Source organism: Phacochoerus africanus, chromosome X (assembly GCF_016906955.1).
Source record: "Phacochoerus africanus isolate WHEZ1 chromosome X, ROS_Pafr_v1, whole genome shotgun sequence".
In the NCBI taxonomy this organism is placed as follows: Eukaryota; Metazoa; Chordata; class Mammalia; order Artiodactyla; family Suidae; genus Phacochoerus; species Phacochoerus africanus.
The window spans coordinates 102,263,680-102,277,038 of NC_062560.1; the positions used below are offsets into that span (position 1 = coordinate 102,263,680).

At 52.3% G+C, this 13,359-nt stretch overlaps 1 protein-coding gene across 5 annotated transcripts in view; it reads right to left on the reverse strand.

Annotated features, from left to right (window-relative positions):
- The window catches only part of SEPTIN6 (septin 6), a 72,411-nt gene extending 60,562 nt beyond the window's left edge, over positions 1–11,849 (reverse strand). For 4 of the 5 annotated variants that reach the window (XM_047765766.1, XM_047765763.1, XM_047765768.1 and 1 more), the window contains exons 1-2: positions 11,496–11,849; positions 10,527–10,629 (exon numbers count right to left, since the gene is read on the reverse strand). In XM_047765766.1, the coding sequence (XP_047621722.1) occupies positions 10,527–10,556 (30 nt within the window). In that variant the 5' untranslated portion in view covers positions 10,557–10,629; positions 11,496–11,849. The remainder of the gene's footprint in view (positions 1–10,526; positions 10,630–11,495) is intronic. The other variant, XM_047765767.1, reaches the window with a different exon arrangement.
- Positions 11,850–13,359: the final 1,510 nt, after the last annotated feature.

Sequence of the window (13,359 nt, forward strand, 5' to 3'; positions counted from 1 at the left end):
CAACACCGGATTCTTAACCCACTGAGCGAGGCCAGGGATGGAACCCGCATCCTCATGGACACAAGTCAGGTTCATTACCACTGAGCCACAACGGGAACTGCAGGTTGCCTGATTAATTGAGGTCCTGATGACTTTGATTGTAGTTAATTGAACGTTGCCTGAACCATCACAAAGTGCATAAGAGTAGATGGAACTGGCAACATGGCCCAGCACGTCTGACACTAAAACTTCGAATTATCATCCAGAGTAGCAGGTGGTGCCATATCGGAGGCTTTGAACTGAGTTGCTAGAAAGGCCACCGCCACCCAAATGTTAAAAGGCCCATCTCCCGTGACCCTGCAACCTCCCCCTCGGAATTTACTCTACAGAAACTCAACCTGTACAAAGATCCACAAACGGTACAAGGAAATTCATTACAGCATTATTTATAATACTGAACAACTAGAAAAAAAACCTAAACGTCCAACGATGGGAAAATATTTAACTAAATTATGGTACATGCATACTCTGGAATATTCTGCAGCCAGAATACAGTAGGTCTATAGATACTGATGGGAATATCTCCAAGACAGATTATACCATAGAAAAAAAGAAGCTGTAGAACAATAAGCCCAGTAGGAGCCCATCTCTGCACAAAAGCCCCGGTGTGTATTTGCATGTAAATGTAGGCGAGTGCCGAGAAAGGGGGACTGAAAAGACACGACCAACCCAGGAACGGAGGAACCTCAGGGGAGGGGCCTGGAACTAGGGGCTTATTACTCAGGGGGCCCGTCTGGAAGCTTCTGCATCGATGGATTCTTTCACAGCATCAGTGTGGTCACACCTTACCTGTGCCATTGAAAAACATTTTGAATACACGAAAAGAGAGTTCTCACTCAGCTTTGCAGCAGGGTAATTAGGATGCCCAGTCTGAGAGGAGCTCGCTGAAAGGAAGGCACAAATGAAAGCGCGCTCCGGGGAACGGGGGGGAGCCCCCCCCCATTACATTTCCTGTTTTCTCCTCATCTGCAGTCACCTGCGGTTTTGAAGTACGTTATACCACATTTCATGCACATCGCAGGCAGAAACACCGCTCTTTTTCTCTTCCACCTCCTCCCCTTAGCACAGACCAGTTTCCTGTTTTAATTGAATATTCGAAGGTCCGTGTTATGAAGAGTGAGTGAAGATGGTTCCAGTTGTGCATCGTTCCCCCCTTGCTGTTATTCTGAAAATAAAGGGGCTCATAGGCATCCAAGTGGGCACCCCCGTCCCCTCCCCCACCCCTCCTCCAACCCTTGTGGTATCGAAAGCCTCTGAGAACTGAGGGTACATCCGTGTCGATGGAGAATTTCCTGCCTCCGTTTAAAACTGGGGTGGCCAAGTTAGTAGCTGTCATTCTGAAAGATAAGACCAGAGCAAAAAGGTTGGAACTCATGGCCGATGGGGGGGGGGGGGGGGCTTGCCCTAAAATTTCTCCTCTGGTCTCTGCAAGGAGATGCTAAGAAAGGGCAGAAACACTGAAACAGGATTCTCCTTTGAAGCCTCACGTGACTGGTGGGCCTGATCTCTCACTCCTTCCCTTTCTCTATCTCCATCCCCAGCTCTGAATATTGCTCTCTGAGAGACCCTGCAAATGTTCAGGATGCCCAACAGTTCAATGATGTATGATGGAATATTAAGCGGCTGATAAAAATATTGTCTAAGACTATTTAATGGCATAGGAAAATGATCACCAAATACTGTTAGGCAAAAAAACAAAAAAAACAAATACTGTTAGGCAGAAAAAAACATTGAGTTCCCATTGCGGCTCAGCAGGTTAAGGACCCGACTAGTATCCATGAGGATGCAGGGTTGATTCCTGGCCTCACTCAGTGGGTTAAGGATCTGGCATTGACATGAGCTGTGGTGTAGGTTGCAAACACGGCTCGGACCCCGCGTTGCTGTGGCTGTGGCGTAGGCTGGCAGCTACAACTCTGATTTGACCCCCAGCCTGGGAACCTCCATATGCAACACGTGTGACCATAAAAAGACAAAAACAAAACAAAACAAAAACAAAACCTGTATATACAAGACCATCTCAACCATGGGGGAAAAGAATATACATGCATTTTTTTCTCTTTTGTCTTTTTTTTTAGGGCCACACCTGCAGCATATGTAGGTTCCCAGGCTAGGGGTCAAATCGGAGCTACAGCTGCCAGGCTACACCACAGCCATAGCAACGCAAGATCCGAGCCGTGTCTGTGACCTACACCACAGCTCACGGCAATGCCAGATCCTTAACCCACTGAGTGAGGCCAGGGACCAAACCTGCATCCTCATGGATTCTAGTCGGGTTCATTAACCACTGAGCCACCACGGGAACTCCCCTATACATGCATTTTTTTAAAGCTGGAAGAATATATACCAAAATGGTAACAATGGTTACTTTGGGGTTGGAAGGGCTGTAGAAGTTGCTGCTTTTCTCTGTTTTCCGAATTTTCTACAATAGGCATATTTTACTTTTATAATCAGAATTAAAATGTTGTTTTTTAAAAAGAAGATTCTACGAATATACTTTCCTAGGCAGGAAAGCAGTTTCAGTTGTTTTAGCGAAAGCTTTAGTTGCAACAAAAAGTTGCTAGTCAGAACGGTTAAGTGTTCAGCTTTCAGGCAGTTTTATTGTATAGAAAACATTTATTTTTACCAATAATACCATAAAACCTTATTAGTCTCTACATTATACCATATATATAACATTATTATACAATATACCTTTTTTTTTTTTTTTGCCTTTTAGGGCTGCACACGTGGCATATGGAGGTTCCCAGGCTAAGGGTTGAATTGGAGCTACAGCTGCTGGCCTATGCCACAGCCACAGCAATGCCATTTCCGGGCCGCATCTGGGACCTACACCAGAGCTCACAGCAACGCCAGGTAATTAACATCGAGGCCAGGGAGCGAACCCCCATCCTCATGTACACTAGCCAGGTCCTTACCGCTAAGCCACAACGGGAACTCCCCACAGTATACCTTCTTATTATAAAGATTTATATGAACCAGAAGTCAAAGTCAAATCACATCTCCTAAAACATGTAGCCAAAAGTCTTGATGAAACAGTCCGGTGCAGAGCCCTATCTGCTGCCTCCAGTGTTATCAAGGGAGTGACTGCCACTTACTACCCTGTATTATCATCCATAAGAACCACAAAAGCACTGATAAGTTCCCAGAGGTTAAAAAAAAAACCCAAAACTCCAATATGCCTAATACATCAAATGTCAGGATTTCCCTCGAGCCGATTAAGCCGGGCTAAGAGGAAACCGACAGTAGTAGCAATGCCCTGAACTGGGAGAAAGAAATCTGAGGGCCTTTCCAAGGAGAAATAAAGCCTGCAAAAGGGAGCAGCACCCCTTGGAGGCCCCAGTGCCTTTCAGTGGGGGAGCAGCTTTGGAGATCCTGGGGAGCCACAGAGGCAATCATCCTCATCATCCAGGGAGAAGGCCCATTTCTGGCAAATCCAAGAGCTGGAACTCTGGATTGGAATACACCAGATCAATTCCAGAGTGGCTTTTCATTCTGTAAAAGGCTTCACAGCAGGATTCTATTAAGTAGCCAGCTCGCCTAGTGCATTTAAAAGGGGATTCAGTAAACAACAATTCGGCTGTCATGTACCTTTATAGGAAGACAATAGCTATATACACCTACGGGGATGGACAGACAATATCTGAAGGGTTGATTCTTTCTCTTCCAGTTCCAGAGACCCTGCTGCGCTAAAAGCACAGGCTTGCCTTCTCTACAACCCTCTCCCCACCCAGCTCCCGGAGTCAAAGCAGCGAAGGGGTGGAGCTAAATGCTGCCACCTCATTCAGAAGCAGAAGCAGGCAAGGACCTAATAGAAATTAGGCTGGAGGATAAGGAAACACAAGAACCGTCCAATGATAGAGCTGGAAACGCCCTTAAAGATCACTTAATCCAACCGCTCATTTTACAAAAGGGGAAACAGAGACTCAGAGGGAGGAAGTGACTTGTCCCGAGTCACAGAGCGATTTAGTGGTAGAGAGAGGTGCTAGGATCCAGGGCCCTGCCACTCTCAAATGGAAAAGCTGACCCACATCTTTCTGCTGCTAGAATGCTGGGACATTGGGCTTGTGGCTGACGCTAGTTTGGGGAGGGGGTCAGTAAAGAGTCATGGAACACGACCCAGAAGCCCGTGGCCTCACCAAGGTGGCCCTGGCCCACAGCAGGCCACTGAGGCGATGGAGGCCCCTCTTTCTGCATCCTCTCCCCCGCGTCTAGCTCTCATTTCCCTCTCTCCTGACTTGGGCCCGAGCCTCACCCTGGCCTCTGCTCAGGAGCCCCAGGGCTACCAAACCCAACCAGCCAGATTCCGGGGAAAAATATCTCTACCTCAGGCCAGAGGTGACCCCTGCTCGGGTGGGTCAACTTTCCCACAAAAGCCAGACAAGGCTCCCTTCAAGTCTGGCAATTTAAACAGAGTTTCCGAGGTGTTCTGGCCATTGTTATCTCCAATCTGCTACAAAGAGAAAAAAGGTTTACTCACAGGCCTCTGGATGAATGCCCAACTGTCCTCTGGGGAGCCTGAATTTGCCTCTGCCTCCGTCTGGTCTCATTTAAAGGGGATCTGAAAAAACCCGGTTCCTGCCTCCTCGCCAGGGCTCAGAGCTGGGGCCCTCTGCTGTGAAAGAAAACCCAGCGCTACCTCGCACCTCATCAGGGCCGCGAAAGCAGGATTCTGCTCCTGTTACCCCAGCGCCGTCGTTAGGGGTCAGAGAGGGCCCTGGAAGGAGAAACCTGAGCCCTGCATCCTGTCCCCTAGGAGGCCTGCAAAGCTTCTCCCAGCCACCTTTAAGTGACTGCAAAGGATGACCCCACTCCAAGGCCAGCGGAGAGCGCGCTGCATAATTCAGCAGATGGCTGCCTCTAATGAGAAGACACTGCAGAAGCCGGTAACGTTATTTCTCCCTCTCCCGAGCATGTGGCCTCCTTCCTCTGTGCAGGCAGCAGAGAAACCCACGGTTTCAAATCCCCGCAGCAGAAGCCTCCTCCTGCCAAACCCAGGAGGAAGGGTCTGTGTTTCTAATTTATTCCGCGCGGCCCCCTCCCCTCCAGTTGTTACTTAAAATAATCCATCATTACATGGCTGGTGGCTCCAAGATTTTTATTTAAAGAAATATGGGGCAAAAAAAAAGAAAGCCCACACATGGCCATGACTGTGCTATCTGGGATTTCGGCTGAGACTCTTTTTAACATCAGCGTCTTCAATGCACTGAAGTCTATGCTTCTGGACTTCTGTGAGCGAACCGGTGGGGATAGGGGGGCGGCGGTGCCGTGAAAAGGAAGAGAAGAAGGGACATGGTAGGATTTTTATTTCTTGAAAATGTGATGAGCAGGCCAGAGGTTTTTTTTTTTTTTTTTAATGAATCTGTGTCATCTGGTATGTGTTTCATCGCTTCAGCCACTGACCAGCAATAACACTTCAGACGGAATCACTTGGTTTCTTTGAACCCATAAAATGAAGAGCACTTGTCCAGGAAGCTCTTGGGGAAAATGAAATCATACAGATGGAAGCGTTTTGAGATCCTTGAAAGAGACATGTTACACTTATCCATGGTACGCTGTTGCTTTCTTTCCTTTTCTCTCTTTCTCGAATGTGGTTTTAATGTATGTGCAGCTGAAAGCGCTCCTCGGTTGTTCGTGTTAATATGAAACCAAGGCTCTGATAATCCAGACAGCAAGTCCAGAAATCAGTCCTATTTAGTTGTGGAATACCTTTTTCCAGGGGACTTATCTTCCTAATTAGTTTTGCTCGGGCTAAAGCAACCAGTTCGCTCCTAGAACACACAAAGGGAGGGGCCGTACTGGGTAACAAAGCCAGCAATTAATGGAAAATTCACAGCAGAGACTCTACAAAGTAACTGCTGTGCACATGACTGCAGATCAAAATCTCATTATACTATACAGACAAATCGCTCGGCTGTGATGCAGTTTGGTAATAAGAGCACGGCGAAGACACACGTTTTCAGGATTTAGGCTATGAAGAGGAAGCGGGGCTTATTCCGGCCTCTTATCTGCAAAGCTCTGAGAGGGCTGAGAGGCATGTGCCTTGGCCACCACTCTGGCCCCAGCGCCTGGCACGAGGCCTGGCAGAGTCGGTGCCCAATAAACACATGTTGAAGGGAATGAATGAAAATAAAAGTTGCGTGAATTAACAAAGGAAATGTTCCCAGCCCAGGAGCAGAAGTGAGATCTCACCCATCTTCACACCTACCCTTTTCTTACTTGAAGCCCTCAGGAAGTCTTCCTATCACCCATTGTCCCAACCTACTTCTGGATTAGGTCCCTTTGGAATGAATTCTCCTAGCAGGCAGTAGCTCTCCGATGGAGCGCTTATCACCAGGATAATTATACAGTTATTTGTGTCTGCCTCCACTACTAGATTGTAAACTCCCTGAGAGCAGGAGCTGTGTGCATTGGTGGGAGAGGGGAGGGTGGGCATCGTCATTTCGCCCCCCCCCCATTTTTTTTTAAGCCTAGCTTATTGTGTGTGTGTGTGTGTGTGTGTGTGTGTGTGTGTGTGTGTCTTTTTAGGGCCGGCCCCACAGCATATGGAGGTTCCCAGGCTAGGGGTCCAATCAGAGCTGCAGGTGCTGGCCTGAGCCACAGCCACAGCAACCTGGGATCCGAGTAGCATCTGCGACCTACACCACGCCGGACCCTTAACCCAATGAGCCGGGCCAGGGATCAAACCTGCATCCTCATGGATAATAGTCACGTTCGTTACCACTAACCCAAGATGGGAACTCCCCCAATTTTTTATTTTGAAAAGCCACAGAGGAGTTGGAAAATAGTACAATGGTCATGCATGCATATACCCTCAACTTAGATTCAAGAATTTTTAATATGTGAGGCCATGCAAATTTTCTGCAGTATTCCCAGTAGAGGTACAGGTGAATATGGGGTTTTCCTCTCCCTGCTGGGGGTATGATATGGCTTTTCGTGCAAGGTAGTGGACATGGCTGAGGCAGGGCACTTCAAGGGGAATCAAGGGTACATGCCATTTGATACCAAGACCACAGTGCAGCCACCTGTAGGTAGTTGCTCTGGGACACCCCAGCCAGGGCAGTGTCTGGCCTTGGGAGCGTTCTTTGGAGATTATCTGGCTGCCACTGGAGGAAAGCATCACTGTTCACGTTGCAGGACTGGCTCAAATCAGAATCAATGAGCCCTTCTTCCTAGGGGCCAGCATGTAGTCTGGACCCCAAAATGCAACACTGAAAGAAAGAACTCAATGCAAGAGCCAAGCGCTGCAGCCTCTGGGGTCGGCACTGTGCCTTGGACAAGGCATGGAATCTCTCAGAGTGTATATTAATAGCAGCCCAAGCCATCTCTCAGACAGGGGTTGGAGATGGGAACATCCCAAGAATCCTTTACAGTTCTCTAATTATTTCACCGTGTCCTCAATTTGACTCTCCAACCAGACCGTAATAAGCTTAAAAGCCAGAAACTATGTTTAGTACTTTCTCTGCTATAGTGGACCAGGGCTAGTCATAGTGCTGGACACTTATCAGCCAATGAAATAAACACTTGTGTACATAATCAAGAAAGAGTTTGGGGAGTTCCTGTCAAGACTCAATGAATCTAACTAGTATCTATGAGGATGTAGGTTCAAACCCTGACCTCCCTCAGTGGGTTAAGGATCCAGCATTGCCCTGAGCTGTGGTGTAGGTTGCAGACATGGCTCGGGTCCTGCGTTGCTATGGCTGAGGCGTAGGCCAGTGGCTACAGCTCCGATTTGACCCCTAGTCTGGGAAGCTCCATATGCCATGGGTACGGCCCTAAAAAAGAAAAGAAAGAAAGAGTTTTGTCACACAGAACTTTGTGATGTTCATTCAGAGTGGATGGGGTTGTATTACATACACAAAAGCCGAGCTTCCAAGTTGCACGCATGCCCAAATAAGGCCTACCCAGCAACTCTAAGGCTTATGTTCATCACTAATGATGGTACCTCACAAGCCAGACTGACCTTCACCTGCCTCTGGAAAGAATACCCCACCCTTCACACATATTTCGGACCACTACTTGCATGGCATCATGTCTCAGATCTCATTAAAAAAGAACTCTTAAGCTAGGCACACTTCGGCTTAGTCTCCAGTCTTCTCTTCCCAAACCCTGGAACAATCAGCAACCAGACATCCAAGGTCTCCCAAGTTAATTCCATCTTCCCCCGGTGAATTACAACTTCTTGCAGACACAAAGGGAAGCAGAGAGACAAATGATACATAAACAAGAGCTTCACTGGCTCAGGGAGGGGGGCATGGAGAGTGAAGTCAGTTTTCCCAGAAACCCATTTATCACGATAACAAGGTCTCAAGTGCTGGGCTGCTCTTTCAGCTTCAGAATCCGGCATACAATTATGTGCTTCATCATACAGTGTGGCAAGGCCAGCTAGAGCAAACTGGAACCAAGCAAAGCAAACCAAGCGGCCCTAAACCACCCACACCCATCCCCATTTGAAGAACAAAGGGGTTCTCTGGGTTGCCTGAGGTGAAACTCAGCCTTCTGGAATGTTCCCCCTTGCAACATCATGGGCCCTGCAATCCCAATCCAGGCAAGGGGGCTGGTGAGAGAGTATGGGTAGGTCAATACAAATTAATTAGCTAACAAGAAAAATCATTAGCATCCTTCTTGGTCATTAAGGATGGAGCAAGTGTAATCCAGGAGACTATTCCTCTACCTCCGGCATGCCATCTCCAAAGTGCCAGTAATGGAGGAGCAGGAAGGCACTCTGGGAACCCGCAAACCACGAAAGCGATACGTATTACAGTGCCAATCTTGAGAAGAGAATTCTCTCAAATTCCATTATCACAGCCTTGTCTCCCATCTACTCCTGGTCCTTCCATAGCAGGACTGCATAAGGAGCTCCGTGCTGGGGTCTTGCAAAGAAGTGAGGGAGGTTACAAAGAAATCACCCTGCCCTTTTAAACAGAAACAAGAGGGTGGAATAAATGTATCCAGATCCTGTGGAAAAAAATACTACCAGATTCTGGATTTGGATTTTGAACACAAATCAATTTCAATTATACCGAATACCTAGAGGCTATATATAAATAAATATGTGTGTATATATATATATATATATATATATACACATATTTATTTATTTCTGCACTGGAATTGCACTGCACGGACTATTTCCCTGAATAAGTAAGCCAACAAGATTTAAAAACATTGTATGTGTTTTTTCTAGAGATTTTCATCTAGTAGTATTTAGCATTATGGGATCTCACCTACCTCTGCTTCACTCTCCTTCCTCACCTCAGGGTGCTGGTAATGGTGGGCCTCTTAAAAATCCCAGATACCCATGTATGAATAGAAAGGCTAGGTTGTTCCCTCAAATGGAAGTATTCCCTCCCTTTGCAACAAAACTTCTGGTCTAAAAAACACAAACATGGAGCCTCGGGTCACTTCAGTATAATTTCTCTGCACATCCCAGGCTGGAAAACTTCAGTTCTTTAAATGAACATTTTTTTTTTTTTCCAGAGTCGGCTGCCAACAAAAAGAGAGAGACGGTACCGCTTTTGCAAACGTCACACTTATTTTCCTGAATCCCCATACAAAGGAGCCAGCTCCACAGGTTTTGGCACACAAGCCCAGTTACACTGAACACGCACCGGAGACAGATCCCCTCAAAGGCCCGCAAAACCCGGGTCAAGTGTTCAGAAATATGCCAAAACCCGCAGCCAGCCACCTACAAGCCAGCGGACATCACCCCACACAGGCGCACAAATGGGACCCAGGGGCACACAGCACAAGCAGACGGAGAGAGAAGCGTCCGGACACACGGACACACACCAGGGAGGTGAGCACCCTCCGAGAAACAGGCGGACTCATCTAGGGTCACAGACAAGCCGGGCACCGCCGCCCGCCCGGGGAGGCACGAGTGCGCGCGCGTGCACTCATACGCACACAGATACACACACACACACACACACACACACACACACACACACACAGAGTCACATATGTAATGCATATGGAGAAACCCTACCCCAGCCAGTCACCTCCCCGCCCCCCTCACCACTCGCCGCCTCCTGACCCAGACTCACCCCAACCCCGCGCCCCTCTTGCTGAGGAGACCTGGGTACCGGCCGGCGGCAGGGGACAGGGGAGCCGCCCCGCGGCCCAAGGGAGCGAGGCCAGGGTGCGGGGGACCCGGAGGGCTCGGCGGCCCGTGCGGCCATTCATTCGGCAACGCCCCAACGGCCGGGCTGCAGCAAGAGAGGCGGCGGCGCCGACTGCAGCTCCTGGGCAATGCAAGTTCGGCCGCCGGCCCGCAGCCTGGACCAGGTCACCCGCCCGCCGCCACCACTGTTTTCGGGGACGGGAGGCAGGGGGACTGAGCCGCTGTTCCCGGGAGCAGAAGTCCCACCGCGCCTTGGCTCCTGGATGCTGCCCACTGCCCTCCGTGCTGTGGAGGTGGCGGCGGCCAGGTCCCCTCGACACTTCCGAGGCCCCCGGCACCGGCGCTGGCACCCAAGCCCCGCACTCACCACCTGGCGAGCTATATCGGTCGCTGCCATCGCTCCTGCGTCCGCCAGGGCTGCCACGGGCGCCGCCGCAACGGGAGCTACAGCACAGGAAACAGCGGAGCTCCTCCGACAAAGAGAAAGTGTTACACTTCGGGCGCGACCAAGTCCGGTGGGGGGAAGTGCAAGGGAGGGGCCCCCTCGCTGCCGCTCCAACCCCAACCTCTCCTCTATCGCCCACCCCCTCGGAAGTGGGGTGTGAGGAGGGGGCGGATTTAACGCGCCGCTTCCCTCTACCGCTAGCCGAGTTGCAGCTCTCCCTGCAACCTCGGTTGTAGGCCTTTGCGGAGGGGGGCGGGGGCTCCCCTCGGTGACCACGTCCTCTGCCCCCCCCGCCACTGGGTTCCGTGGTACGTCCCGACCTCTGCTGAATTGTCACACCCCCCTGCTCTCGCCTTACATCCCCGAGTCCCCAGACCCCGGAGGCTGGAAAGGAGCCCCCGCCCCTCCCCCCTGCCGTGTACAGCTCCGCGGCAGAGCCGTGCGGCCCTCCTCTCCCTTCTCCCCGCCCCCAGTACCCCCTCTTCCTCCCCACGGCGACCTCGGGGTGCTAGGAGGGGCGCGCCCGCCGCCGGAGTCTCGCTGCTCCACCACACCTCCCCCCACCCTGGCCCGGGAGTGCGGCCGAAGCCGGAGAGGGAAGGGGGGGAGCTGCGGCACCTGCCGTTCTACAGTGAAGCTTAGAAAGGGGGCGGCTGGGGGGAGCCGCACTGCGGGCCCCGCAACTGAGCTGTGACATGCGGAGTCCGAGTCCAGCGGTCCTGAGACTAGACCCCCCCCCACCTTCTGCCCCGGGGTTTCCAAGCCTCAGGTGCTGTGGGCTGTCATTTCCGAGCTCAACACCGCTGGGTACTTAATACAGACGGACCCCACTCCGCTTCTCCCCGCCGAGCCCTAGACGCTCAACGTGTGTGCAGAGGCTCGGACACTCACCCGCTTCTAGTGCCTGGACCGCCAGGGAGTCTCAGAGGAGGGGCTTGAGCCTGGAGGCTCCGGGTTCTGCCGAGCGAGATATTGGGGAGGGACGCGGAGCGGCCTCCGGTGGCTCGGTCCCGCCCCCGGTTTCCCCTTAACCTTAGGTCAGCCCGACACTAGGCGGCCGCGGGGCACAGAGGGAGAACCTCGCAAGGCAGAGGCTATGCCCGCCGGCTTTCCTTTTCCTCTCGGCCAACCGCCGCCGCGGGTCCTTGCCCTTGCCCTGGTCACCTCTCCAACTCTTCGGCCCTGGCGCCCCTCACCCCTCTCCGGGAGTGGCCCCTTGCTAAGCTCCCTGTGACTGGCGAACTCTGACAGGTTTGGCGTGCCAAAGGCACGAGCGGGCGGGACACTCCACTCCACTCCTTAAAAGGGCAGGGGCCCTGGTCTCGGGGAGGTACTCAGACCCTCGAGTGGAACTCGGGACCGCGGGGTGAGACAGACTGATGGGCGAAAGCCGTGCCCGAGATGCGGCGTGGGAGATGGCCCAAGGCGAGAGCGGCAGAAAGGAGGGAACCAGAGGGAGGAAAGAAATAAAAAATGGGAACCAAGGAGAGAGGGGAAAGGGACCCCACCCAGAGGCCCGCGCGCTGGGGAGGAGGGAAGGCAGAGAAACTGGGATGGCCATATGGAGCACTTCCCTGGCACTCGATTCCACCTGCCGGGACAGCGCTTCCCACGTTATCGCAGGGAGCTCTTTATATGCGTGCGAACCTTGAAAACGAGGACTCCCCAGAATGCATCCCCAGTGCCTAGTTTGGGGCCTGGCGCTTGATGAAGCATTTCCTGAACCAGAGAGCAAAGGGTTTGGATGAGGGGGGCGGGGTACAGAAGAAAGGACAGACACAATCAGAGGGTGGCTGTAGGGACAGAAGAGCCAAGTGGTGGAGGTGCCCGCTGTGCTCGAGTCCCAGGAGGGGCCGAAAGAGAAGAGCCTGGCCCAATCAGGGACCGGTACAGGGGAGTTCCGTAGACAGACAGCGCAGGCTCACAGGGCAGATGGTGGCGGCAGAGAAGAGGGGCTGCCGTTGTCTCCGAGGCCCGCCAGGGCGCCGGGGCAGGGCCTGGGGGAGGAGCCATGCCCTGGGTTGGGGTGGCAGCCACGTGGGGGACCGGGGCTGTGTATGAGGAACCGCTGTAAGCCTGGGCCGGGAATGGATGGGGGCGGGGAGGCAGAGCTGACCGACCACTTCCAGGCTGGCTGGGCGTCTGGAAGGGAGACAGGTCTCCGCAGCGAGGGCTGGGGCGTGGAGGAGGGGGAAGGGCTCGCAGGCACTAGCTCTGACCTGCATGTGAGGTCTGGGTGGCGGCGGACGAGAGGCACACATTTGGAAACCAGAGCTGCCAGCGTGGGCGAGCGGGCTGGCTGAGTGCGGGGCTTGTCGGGAATCCTGCCTTGCTCTAGGGGCACTGCCCTCCCGCCTGAGCCCTCCGCGTCCACCAAAGCTCTGTGCATTTGGGGCCAGCGCCGGGGGTACCCCACCTTGGAATCCTTGGTGCCTTGCTCTCATGCCCCACCCGGCCCACCTGCTGCTAGGGCCGCTCAGAACCTCGCAGAGGCCTCCACCTCCAAAACGCTGGACCTCGCAAACTGGAACCAAGTGTGTAACTCAAGTCCCCCTCAACCCTTTGGTCCCTCCAAGACCTGTCACCTGAGGCTGCAAGCCCCTCCTGAGACTTGGGCTTCCCGGTTTTCCTGGGGTGTGTGTTGGTGTTGATGTGTGAGTAGGTGTGCATTTGTATGTGTCAGTGTGTGCGTCAGCTGTGTCAGCAGCTGTGTCTGTGCGTTGCAGTGTGTGTCACTGTGTGTGTGTACTGGCAT